The 13,027-nt window shown below is 38.0% G+C and overlaps 1 protein-coding gene across 5 annotated transcripts in view; it reads right to left on the bottom strand.

Annotated features, from left to right (window-relative positions):
• AFG1L (AFG1 like ATPase) overlaps positions 1–13,027 on the bottom strand; it is a 225,130-nt gene that overhangs the window by 178,362 nt on the left and 33,741 nt on the right. For all 5 annotated transcript variants that reach the window (XM_081296472.1, XM_081296474.1, XM_081296470.1 and 2 more), the window contains exon 2: positions 11,462–11,688. In XM_081296472.1, the coding sequence (XP_081152598.1) occupies positions 11,462–11,688 (227 nt within the window). The remainder of the gene's footprint in view (positions 1–11,461; positions 11,689–13,027) is intronic.

Below are 13,027 nucleotides of genomic sequence, written 5' to 3'. Positions count from 1 at the left end.
ACAAGACATAACAATCATAAATATTTATGTCCCAAACAATGGAGCATCTATGTACATCAAACAAACCCTTCTCAACTTCAACAATCGAACAGATCACAACACAATAATATTGAGTGACTTTAACATGCCTCTTTCACTACTGGATAGATCTTCCAAACAAAACTAAACAAACTTTAGAACTGTAAACTAAATAATAAAATCAATAATTTAGACTTAACAGACATATATAGAAAACTCCATCCATCAATGAGCAAATACACTTTCTCCACAGCAGCACATGGATTCTTCTGTAAAATAGAACATGTCTTATGCCATAAAGCAACTCTCAGCAAATACAAAAGAGACAGAAAGAGAGAGAGAGAGAGAGAGATAATACCCTTCATCAGATATCAGATCATAATGGAATGAAATTAGAAATCAATGATAAAAATAGAAGGTACTCTAACACCTGGAGACTAAATAATAAGCTATTGAATTATGAATGGATAATAGAAGAAATCAGGGATGAAATTAAAAAGTACTTAGAGGTAAATGAGAATAGTAATACAACATATCAAAATCTCTGTGACACGAAGAAGGCAATGCTAAGAGGAAAGTTCATTGCATTGAGCTCATTCATTAAAAGAATAGAAAGTCAACAAATAAAAGACCCAACATTATATCTCAACGGCCTAGAAAAGAAGAACAAATCTCTGCTAATGAAGAGAAAAGGAAAAAAACTCATGATGAAAAAGGAAATATCATGACAGACACTACTGAAATACAGAAGATAATTAGAAACAATTTTGAAAATCTATACTTCAATAAAATAGAAAATCTTGAAGACATTGACAAATTTCTAGAGACATACAGCCTACACTGAACCAGGAGGACATATACAATTTGAACAGATCAAGCTCAACCAATGAAATAGAAAATGCCATCAATAGCCTACAAACTAAGGGTTGGGGATATAGTTCAGTTGGTAGAGTGCTTGCCGCATGCACAAATCCCTGGGTTCAATCCACAGCACCACCAAAAAAAAAGCCTATCAACTAAAAAAAGCCTATCAACTAAGAAAAGCCCAGGACCAGATGGGTTCTCATCTGAGTTCTACAAGACCTACAAGAATAATTAACACTGATACTTCTCAAAGTACGCCATGAAATAGAAAACGAGAGAACTCATTCTATGAAGCTAGTATCAATCTGATACCAAAACCAAACACAAAGGAAAGAAAATTTCAGATCAATATCCCTGATGAACATAGATGCAAAAACTCTCAATAAAATTCTGGCAAATTGCATACAAAAACATATTATTAAAAACAGTGCACATGATCAAGTGGGTTCATCCCAGGGATGCAAAATTGGTTCAATACGTGGGAATCAATAAACCTAATTCATCACATCAATAAATTTAAAGACAAGAATCATATGACCATCTCAATAGATGCACAGAAAGCATTTGACAAAATACAGCACCGATTCATGTTCAAAACACTAGAAAAACTAGGGATAGTAAGAACATACCTCAACATTGTAAAAGCTATGTATGCTAAACCCAAGGCCATCATTCTAAATGGAGAAAAATTGAAAGCATTACCTCTAAGAACTGGAATAAGACAGAGATGCCCTCTTTTACAACTTTTATTCAACATTGTCCTTGAAATTCTAGCTAGAACAATTAAAAGAAATAAATTAAAGGGATACAAATAGGAAAAGAAAAACTCAAACTATCACAATGACAGTGATACCATAGAAGATACAAAAAATTCCACCAGAAACATTCTAGAACTAATAAATAAATTCAGCAAAGTAGCAGAAACTCATAATTCAAATGCATTCCCATACATCAGTGATGAATCTACTGAAAAATAAATTAGGAAAACTACCCTGTTCACTATAGCCTCAGAAAAGAAATAAAATATTTGGGAATCAATCTAACAAAAGAAGTGAAAGACTTTTACAATGAAAACTATAGAACACTAAAGAAAGAAACTGAAGACCTTAGAAGATGGAAAGATCTCCCATGCCATTGGATAGGCAGAATTAACATTGTCAAAATGGCCAAAAGAGTTATATAGATTTAATGCAATTTCTATTAAAATCTCAATGACATTCTTCATAGAAATAGAAAAAGTACTCATGAAACTCATTTGGAAAAGTAAGAGACCCAGAATAGCCAAAGCAATCCTTAGCAAGAAAAATGAAGCAAGAGGCACCACAATACCAGACCTTAAATTATACTACAGAGCCATGGTAACAAAAACAGCTTGGTATTGGCATCAAGACAGATATGTAGAACGATGGCACAGAATAAAGGCAGAGACAAACCCATATAAATACAGTTATCTCATATTAGACAAAGGCACCAAAAACATAAATTGGAGAAAAGATAGCCTCTTCAACAAATGGTGCTGGGAAAACTGGAAATCATACACAGCAAAATGAAATTAAACCCCTATCTCTCACCCCGCCAAAAAATCAACTCAAAGTGAATCAAACTTAGGCATTAGAACAGAGACACTGTGCCTAATAGAAGAAAAAGGAGGACCAAATCTTTACCATGTCAGCTTTAGAACTAACTTCCTTAACAAGACTTCTAAAGCACAAGAAGTAAATCAAGATTCAATACATGGGATGGAATCAAACTAAAAAGCTTCTTCACAGCAAAGCAAAAAATAATGTGAAGAGAGAGCTTACAGAATGGGAAACAATCTTTAGCCCACACACCTCAGATAGAGAATTGATCTCCAGGATATATAAACAACTCAAAAAACTTGAGTTAGTACTGCTCTGGCGGAGGCGCAGATGTCCAACCCTGCACTCCCTCTGGTTTGTCTGATGAGGGATCTGATGGACAATGTGTCCTGGGCACTACCCTGATGGGGTTGCTGGGTTCCTCCAGTGCTCCGTATATTTGTGGTTTTGGGCCCCGGAGCATTGGGCTCCCCTGTCCATTTTTTGGCAACGGAGCCCGATGCCTTTCTCCGTGATATCGTGGATAAACACCTGGTCCTTGTTCGTTTTTTGATAATGGAGTACCCTCTATGGTGGTTTGAGTACGACATTCATTAGCCCAATGTCTCCCTCTACAGCATCGTGGGCAAATACCTGGTATTCTACTCCTTTGATACCTAGTTTTGTTAAACCCTCCTCCTATGGGGCAATTCCTTTTAAAATGTCCTGTTTGTTCACAATTGTAGCATGTTCTTGGCCTGGCATCTAAAGCCTGTTTTACTGCAGCTGCCACTATTTGCCCTTGTTCATTAATGTCTCTGGCATCTAAAGCCTGTTTTACTGCAGCTGCCACGACTTGCTCTTGTTCATTAATGTCTCTACATAATTTAATATATGTGTTTAAATCTTCATGTTTCCAGGGTCTAATGATATCTCTGCACCAACGATTCGCTTGGTCATAAGCCAGTTGTTTTATTAATGGCATTGCTTGTTCTGTATTCCCAAAAACTCTGGTAGCTGTTTGAATAAGCCTACCTACAAATTCAGTGTAGGATTCATTAGCTCCTTGTATTATCTTAGATAATTGACCTTGTAAACCTCCATGTCCTTGTAAAGTCTTCCATGCCCTAACCGCCTCTACAGCAATTCGTGCGTATACGCCAGGATCATATGCAATTTGTTGCTGCTGATCCTCATAAGGTCCCTTTCCTAACAACATATCTAGATTTCTCTGAGGATAACCAGCTGCTGCATTTCGCCTAGCTGTCTCCTTGCAAAATTCCTCATTGGCAACCTTCCATAACAGGTATTGTCCTCCATTTAGCACAGCTTTACACATATTAGCCCAATCTGCTGGTGTCATGTTCAAGTTGTTAATGGATTTGACCAAGCTTACAGTGAAGGGTGCTTGAGGACCATAGGTTGTTACAGCCTCTTTTAGCTGCTTCACTGTTTTGAAATTTAAAGCATGGTGAATTCGCTGCCCTCCTGCCTCAAATACTGGGCATGTTAATATTTGAGATCCTGTCTCAGGATCCCAACTATCAACTGCGGGGGTTGGGAGCCTCCCAGCATATGGAGGTGGCGCTGTTGGTTGGACACTTACATCCTCTGGTGATAGAAAGGTGTTAGTAGCAGTCTCCTGTTGTAACTTTTCCCCGATGGCTTTTTGTGCTCTAAACTTTCTTCCTCTATCTGACTAGTTCGAGAGACCTTCTCTTTTACTTGAATCTTTTCCTCTGACTAGCTCGAGAGACCTTCTCATTTACTTGAATCTTTTCCTCTGTCTGACTAACTTGAGAGACCTTCTCTTTTACTTGAATCTTCTCCTCTGACTAACTTGAGAGACCTTCTCTTTTACTTAAATCAATATGTCTTCTCCTTCCTCTACCATTGTCTGAACTGAAGGCTTTGGACTAAGCAAACAAGATACAAACATCCACAATGGCAATGTGCCAACTGGCAGAGTCCCTAGGCTTTTCTTTTCTACTCTTTTTAAATCTTCACCATGATGGTTCCATTGTGATATATTTAACAACTCCTCCTTAAAAAGCCATGGGCTACATTTTTGTATTGTATCAACGTATGCCCTGACTGCTCTTGATTTTACTGGGATGCCTCCTTCCTCTAACAATTTACTTAACACTCTTTCGGTTTGTTTTTTACTAATTTCTGATCCCATATTTCTACTATAATACAACCCAACAAGATAACACCAAACAAAACCGAGACAGAATGAAATAAAAATGAAACAACAAAAAATCATTATAGCCTTTCTATCCTCCTGAAATGTCCATCCGTCCTTTCTCCCTATCTGTTCCTCAGACGCAAATAGTTTTTCCTCAGATGTGAGCGGTTTTTCTTCAGTCTCACCCATCTCCAGGGACAGGCAACTTAAAACAAAAGTGAAGCAAAACAAAAGAAGAATCTTAAAATGGCTACCCATCCTCTCGCCCTGTCCTCAGGGGCGAGCAGTTTACCTTATCACTTACCCTCAGTCGTTCCCCGTGCGGCCCACCAAATGCCACAGTCTGGCTGGGCACAATCAGGAGCCACTTGTCAAAAGAAACTAACTTTATTTTTAGAACCACACATGCCAAACAAAACAGCTCCTCAGGAAAAACCCTCAGAGCCCAACTGCCACCACCAGCTTCCCACAAGCCTCTCCCCAAAACCACAAGCCTCCCCACCTCCCACAATCCTCCTGCTCTTGAGGCCGATTGGCTGGGTCGCGTGGGCGGAGCCAAAAAAGTCCCCCAATGAGCAGCTCCATGGTCTGAAAGGGCAGGGAAACAGCCCAATGAGCATCACTGCAGAGGAGCCAATCAGCTAGATGTTGCTGGGGCCGCTGTGAGCCAATCATCAGCTGGCAGTCTGAAAGGGCAGGGAAACAGCCCAATGAGCATCACCGCAGAGGAGCCAATCAGCTAGATGTTGCTGGGGCCGCTGTGAGCCAATCATCAGCTGGCAGTCTGAAAGTTTGCTGGGGCCCCTTCAGCTGTGGCTCTCAACAATAAACAACTCAAAAAACTTAACACCAGGGGCTGGAGGTGTAACTAAGTGGTAGAGCACTTTCCTAACACATGTGAGGCACTGGGTTCGTTCCCCAGCACCACATTAAAATAAATAAATAATAAATAATAATAAAGGTATCGTGTCCATCTACGACTAAACTTAACACCAAAAAAACCCAAATAACCCAATCAATAAATGTGCAAAGGAACTGAACAGACACTTCATAGAAGAAATATAATCAATCAATAAACATAAGAAAAAATGTTCAACATCTCTAGTAATTTGAGAAATGCAAATCAAAACTACACTGAGATTCCATCTCACTCCAGTTAGAGTGGCAATCATAGAGAAGACAAGCAACAATAAATGTTGGTGAGGATGTGGGGCCAAAGGTACAATCATACATTGCCGGTGGGACTGTGAATTGGTACAACCACTATGGAAATCAGTATGGAGATTCCTAAGAAAACTTGGAATGGAACCACTATTTGACCGAGCTATCCCACTCACTCCTTGGTTTATACCCAAAGGACTTAAAATCAGCATACAGCAGTGATGCTGCCACATCAATGTTTATAGTAGCTCAACTCACCCAATCTAGGTGCCCCTCCATATAAAGAAACTGTGGTATATATACACAATGGAATATTACTCAGCCTTAAAGAAGAATGAAATTATGGCATTTTGGTAAATGGATGGAACTGGAGAATATTATGCTTCGTGAAATAAGCCAATCCTAAAGAACCAAAGGCCAGATGTTTTCTCTGATTCGCAGATGCTAATTCACAATAGTAGGGGGAGAATAGAGGGATTTTTTTAATAGACAAAGGGGATTGAAGGGAGGAGAGGTTGCATGGGTGTAGGAATGATAGTAGAATGAACTGGACATTATTACACTATGTCCATATACGATTATATGACATGTGTAAATTTACATCATGTACAACCAGATGAATGAGAATTTATACTCCACTTATGTTTGATGTGTCAAAATTCATTCTATTGTCATGCATAACTAATTAGAATAAATAAAAATATATTTTTAAAAAAGGGCTGGTTATATAACTCAGGTGGAATGCTCCTGAGTTCAATTTCCACACACACACACAAAAAAAAAAAAAAAAAGGAAGGGAGGGAGGGAGGGAGGGAAGAAGGAAGGGAGGGAGGAAAGAAGAAAGGGAGGGCACATTATTAAAAATTCTCATCTATGTTGATGGCACAATTTCACCTTTTGGAACCATGACAAAACTTAAGATGTGATTGAATACAACTATTAATTATTCTGGAGTCTGAAACAGGTCCAGTGCACTCTGTTCTCAAATTTCAGAATTTAAATGGGTGGAATGTATTAGTTCTCAAAAAGCAATAAACAATCATGTATTGCTTGACAAAGGAGATTCAATTTAGGAAATGTATCATAGATGATTTCATTGCTGTGATTATCAGAGAGAATTTTTTTTAAGAGAGAGAGAGAGAGATAGAGGAGAGAGAGAAATTTTTTTAATATTTATTTTTTAGTTTTCGGCGGACACAACATCTTTTGTTTTTGTATGTGGTGTTGAGGATCGAATCCGGGCTGCACGCATGCCAGGCAAGCGCGCTACCGCTTGAGCCACATCCCCAGCCCCAGAGAGAATTCTTATACAAACCCAGAAGATAAAGGTCAATCACTCAACATGCCTCTTGATGTGATCAAGAGACTCAGTAAACATGAAATGTATGAGACTGTTGACACTGAAACATGGCATGCTGCTTTATTAGTAAAATATATTTTTTTAAGTAGGAGAGAACTCTAAACAATAAAAAGCGCAGTATAATATAGAAAATCAGTAATAGTTCTTTCTCATGATCCAGCATTATGGGGATGTAGCACTCTGGGTTCAATCATAATTGTACATGCTCTATTTTTATTTAGTTAGTTTTCTTTTTGGTACTGGATATTGAATCCATGGAGAGGAGAGTTACCACTGAGCTACATCCCCAGCCCTTTTTATTATTTATTTAGAAGCAGGGCCTCACTAAGTTGTTTAGGGTCTGGCTAAATTTAGGGTCTGCTGAGGCTGGCTTTGAACTTGCAATTCTCTTGCCTCAGCCTCCCAAGCTACTGGTATTATAGGCGTGTGCCACCACACCCGGGTGTGCTATACTTCTATACAATTAGCAGCATAGTGAGTTTGTTTACACCAACATTATCACAGTGCGCTACAGCATCACTCAAGTATTAGTTTATTACCTTTTGAGACCACTGTTGTACACACAGTTCATCTTTGACCAAAACATTGACATGTGATTTGTGACTGTAGTTTGACCCCCAATTTCACTTCCTTACAAATATACTATGAGGTAAAAGAGATGAAAAGACCTGGCTGCTTGCATACCCCTGATTAATGGAAATAGAGATTTGCAGAGTAGCTCCATACCCCATTTAATTCCTCCCTCCCTGACTCTAGAAATGCTTGATTTGGCTGTGTAAAAGTAATTCTAATTATAGTGATTTACATGAACTACTTACCATTTATGCCTAATTACCTCACAGCACAATAACAATTATGCATACATTAAATGTGTCAGATTAACCTGGCTGTATGTTTTATTTGATAACAAAAGTGTCCATAAATGTTTGTTCTTCACAGTTTGTTGCTCATATGGCATAGTCATCTGTTCATAACTTCAAATGTTTACTAGAGAAAACATCGTTATGTAGACAGGTAAAGGCAGCCAAATATTTTGCAATGAACTTTTCTAATTAATTATAAATCCAGCATTTTGTGAAGGAGATATATTTTGTTTCAATAGCTTAAGCTTATAAAAAGTTTCTTAGGACTATCATGGGGAAAAAAATAAGTCCACCATAATGAATGTTTAAACATCTACATTAAAACCAAAATCAAAGTTCGTAAAATCATAAATCTTACCGGAATTAAGAATACTACAAATAAAGTTCTTCTATTACTAGAAAATCTAATAGCCACACCCCATTCTGGGCAACTCAGGAGGCTGAGATGGGAAGATAGACTTTTGGAGCAGCTTCAGCAACTTAGAAAGATCCTGCCTCAAAATAAAAAAATATAAAAAGGGCTGAGGATGTAGCACCTCTGGGTTCAATCACTACAAGGGGTAAAAGGAAAGGAATGAAGGAAGAGAGGGAGGGAGGAAGAAAACCTAATAGCCCAAATTTATCTTCTGTATAACTGGCAAATACTTATTTAATTTCAAAAGAAATGGTCTGTGTCATCTTTACAATCATCAAAAATTAAAGCTTTATATATGTGGTTTTCTCAAATTATATTGGATATTTAGGTCTTTTTCAATGTTTTAAAGATTTGGGGGGCTTCATAAACTATAGGACAAACACTATCACAAAGATGCTGCTATAACTGCTAAACATTTATTTATATATGCACTAGGATTTAATAAATGTGACTTTTCATTAATAAAACTTGAAACTCTAGCTGACACATCAAATCTTCCATTTATATAAGCTTAAACCACACAATAAAACCAGAGTTATTGGGGCTGGGGTTGTGGCTCAGTAGTGGAGCACTCGCCTCACACGTGTGAGACCCTAGGTTCGATCCTCAGCACCACATAAAAATAAATAAACAAAATAAAGATATTGTGCCCATGTATAACTAAAAAAATATTTTTAAAAAAAAAAAGAGTTACTGACTAGACTGGTCCATTATACACAAGTCAGAAGTCAAAAGTAGAAAGAAAAAAAAATCAAAGGTAGAAGTATAGGAGAATATACCTAAAAGAGCTAATCAATTTAAAGAAAAAAAATTATCATTATTGAATTGATAACTAGATAAGGTAATGACTATAGTCAACTTCCTATTACTTTAAGGAAATACTTGAGATCAATAAACTCAAGAAGAGAAAATGTTTACTTTGGCTCACAGTTTGTAAGATTTCAGTCCTTGACTGATTGACCCCATTGCTTTGGGTCTGTGGTGGCAGAGTACCTCATGGCAGGAGTATAATTCTGAGGGGGTCTAGTTACACCATGGCAACAAAGCAAAAGAGAAAAAAAGAAAAGGCTAGGATATCCCCCTTTTAGGGGACAAGGCTTTAACACATGGGCCTTTGGGGGACATTCTAGATTCAAACTATATTAATGATCAAAGGTTACTTGTGATTGGATGGACGTTCACTAACCAATATAAGATAAGCTCTAGGGATGCTACAAAGTAGGAAAGGGGAATAAAAGAAATGTATTTCCAGGGGCCAGGGTTGTAGCTCAGTGGTAGAGCACCTGTCTAGCATGTGTGAGTAAATGGATTCGATCATCAGCACCAGGTAAAAACAAATAAACAAAATAAAGGTATTATGTCCATCTACAACTTAAAAATAAAAAAAAGAATTAAAAGAAATGTATTTCCAAAACGGACAAGAAATAGAACATGATACAGAATTCTTAAAAGCAATTGAATTCTCATATACCAAAAAATTTCAGGTAAGTAAAACATGTTTTTTTCTTGGCTATGCCATTATTACCAAGTTTTTATTTTATTTGGAAGACTCCCTGTATTCCATATGATATGTAAAACATGAGCAATCTATGTTAAGTTCTTTTCTTACTTATAAACAAACTTACGAAAGTATAAGAAAACAAAGGTTCATCATCAAAAAGGATAATTCATCATTATATCCTATAATCATTGTGCTGGACTGGTCAATCATGGTGTCTGCCACATTCCCAGTCTACTCCTGAGGGAAACTTCCAAGCTCATAGGAAAAGCCCTAAATGGTATGTAAGAAAGGTCAAATCTTTTTTTTTTTCCCCAGCAGTACTGGAGATTGAACCCAGATTTGCTTTACAACACTACATCCTGAGCTCTTTTTATTTGTTATTTTGAGTCAGAATCTCACTAAATTGTCAACACTGGCCTCAAACTTGCAATTCCCCTGGCTCAGTCTCCTGAGGAGCTGGAATTATAGGTGTAGGCCACTGTGCCCTGCCAGGAAAGACCTAAAAAAAAAATGGCAAAAGCAGCTCTAAAACCAAAGTAGAACTGAACAGAATGATCAAGGTAGAAAGTTTTTAGCTGGGTTAGTAATGCTATGGTATTTCCCTCATGCCAAGCGTGGAAGGTTCACAAATGAAATATCCAAAGAGATTAGGGTTGAGTACAAAATGAGGTGGGCATCCCCCCTCCCCAGATGGATGTTTGCTTAGGTGAGGAAATCTACAGACAGCTACCAAAGCACAGTGTGGAAGAGTTCACAAAAGTACTTGACATGTGTCTTCAGGAATATGTACAGGACAAGGACAACCTGGTACCTGCTTCTTGCTTGTAGTCCAAAGGCAGAAGGGTAAATAAAGCTCTCTATGCAATAGGGATTGGAGAAACAAGATGATATGCTTCTTGTGACCTAAGTGGACACCATTAAAGGTGATCCAGTGAGAGCTATCCTAACAAGACCCTACCCAAGAAGGTTAAGTACAAGGGGAAAAGGTCCCAGTAGAATACAAAGATTTGAGGTGTTTCCCCAGAGCCATAAGAGCTCAAAGAATATAGCAGTATGGAGGTAATCCAGGACCAATGAGCCCTTTCAAAAAGACCTAGCAAGTCAGCATCTATCAACCAAAGGCCCCAACAGCTGATGGGCAACTAAGATGGTTATTTCCCTCTAATCTTTCATCCCTCTCATTCTGACTCTAGAGAAAGGAGGAGGAAAGGGGAAAAAACAAATCACTCCCCCTTCTCCATTGCTGATCCCAGGTGAGGCCTGAACTAAAGAAAAGGGAAAGATTGGAATTATATAGAAGTTTTCCTTTAGATTGGACTGCACTTTTTAACAATCTAATTAGAAAGCTATTTAAATCCCTAAAGGCAAAAAGACAGCTACAGGACATCAAGAGGTCAGGGATCTAATAGAGCTTGTTTAAAGGATCTGTAGGAAATTCTCAAGCTGTTTCATTATGCCTCATTGCACTGAATCCATTTTATAAAATACTTACACTTGAAACTGTTCCATCTTTAATGTTACATAAACCTCACCTTTGAAAAAAGACCTTCTGCCTCTATGCTGTATCCTCTAAGGTCCTCATGTAATTTCTGCAAACACTGTATCACTCTTCTTTGATGTTCATCATCCTTTAGCTCATGAGCTTTGATCAGAAAGTCATAGTGATCCAGAGGTCCATGACAAACAGCCAAAGCTTTCAAATAGGCCTTGGAAGCAGCAGCAGTTGGGGTCACACTCTCAGGCGGCTGTACCATATACGCTATAAACAAAAACATATGTAAAATTTTAGACTTTCTTAAATGAGGATATTTCATACAGCGCTCTTTCTCTCTCTCTCTCTCTCTCTCTCTCTCTCTCTCTCTCTCTATATATATATATATATATATATATATATATATATCACATTAAAACTTTTAAGTAGTTAAACTATATCTAAAGGCAGGCACAGTGTACATAATCTCAACTTCTCAGGAGGCTGAGACAGGAGAATCACAAGTTCAAGGCCAGCCTCAACAATTTAACAAGGCCTGTCTCAAGTGAAAAATAAAAAGGGCTGGGGATATAGCTCAGTGGTAAAGCGTCCCCAGGTTCAATCCTCAATACCAAAAAAATTCTGTATCTATTTGAGCAGTTTTTATAATTACCATTTTGATTAAAATAATACAAAATAAATTTTAAAAAATAAGTACTTACAATTGCTCATTTTTGGAAAAAAATACATTCAAAAACCATAAACTATACTTGTAACTACTTTTCTAGAAAACCTGATCTGCTATAGGGCCTCTACTTTGCCTGTGTGCTATTAAACCAGCCACCTAAATTCCAGAGCTCTTCCCTAGAAGCAGGTGGTACTCTCTTTGAGCTAGGCCTAGTTACTTCTGGTACTTAAGCACCACAAAGAAACTTGGAGATGAGTCTCAAAGGGTTTTCTACAGCCCCATTATTCTCTGTTCAAAATAACACAACACTCAGATATTATATTGATTTCAGCCCTTATGAGATTTCTTCCCCTTTCCATAACCTTTACAGAAGGAAACAGAAGTTACACACAAGACAGGCTTCAAAGCAGGGTGGTAGTCTGATCCTTTCTTTAATCTTCTCCTGGGTAAGAAAACAACCAGTTGAGGTCAAATTCAATCATAATTTCATTCCTTATCTGGGGCAGGTTTAGTGGCTAAGGTAGCTCCCTTTCTATTTTTAATTAATTCATTTATTTAGTTGGTGCTGGAGATGAACCAAGGGCCTCTCACACATGTTAAGACTGCACACTTGTACCACTCAGCTATGCTTCCAGCTTCCAGCACCCAGCTATATAGACACATAGAAGGAAAACAAGCAGACAGGCATATTACTGGGAACTGAACCCAGAGGTTCTTTACCCTGACCCTAGCTAATATAGAGTGCTGAAAGCCTATAGAGAATGTAAGGATCTCTGAAACACTGGGCCTCAGAAGATCTACAATGAGACTTGGTTCAATATTGAAGCTGGAGGCCCAAGATGAATGCCCTAAAGATTCCCAGCTATCCAGGCACAGGCCTATAATCCCAGAGGCTCAGGAGGCTGAGGTAGGAAGATTGTGAGTTCAAAGCCAGACTCA

This window comes from Spermophilus citellus (genome assembly GCF_964194105.1).
Source record: "Spermophilus citellus genome assembly, chromosome: 5".
NCBI classification, from domain to species: Eukaryota; Metazoa; Chordata; class Mammalia; order Rodentia; family Sciuridae; genus Spermophilus; species Spermophilus citellus.
This window is presented reverse-complemented; position numbering and strand designations above follow the sequence as displayed.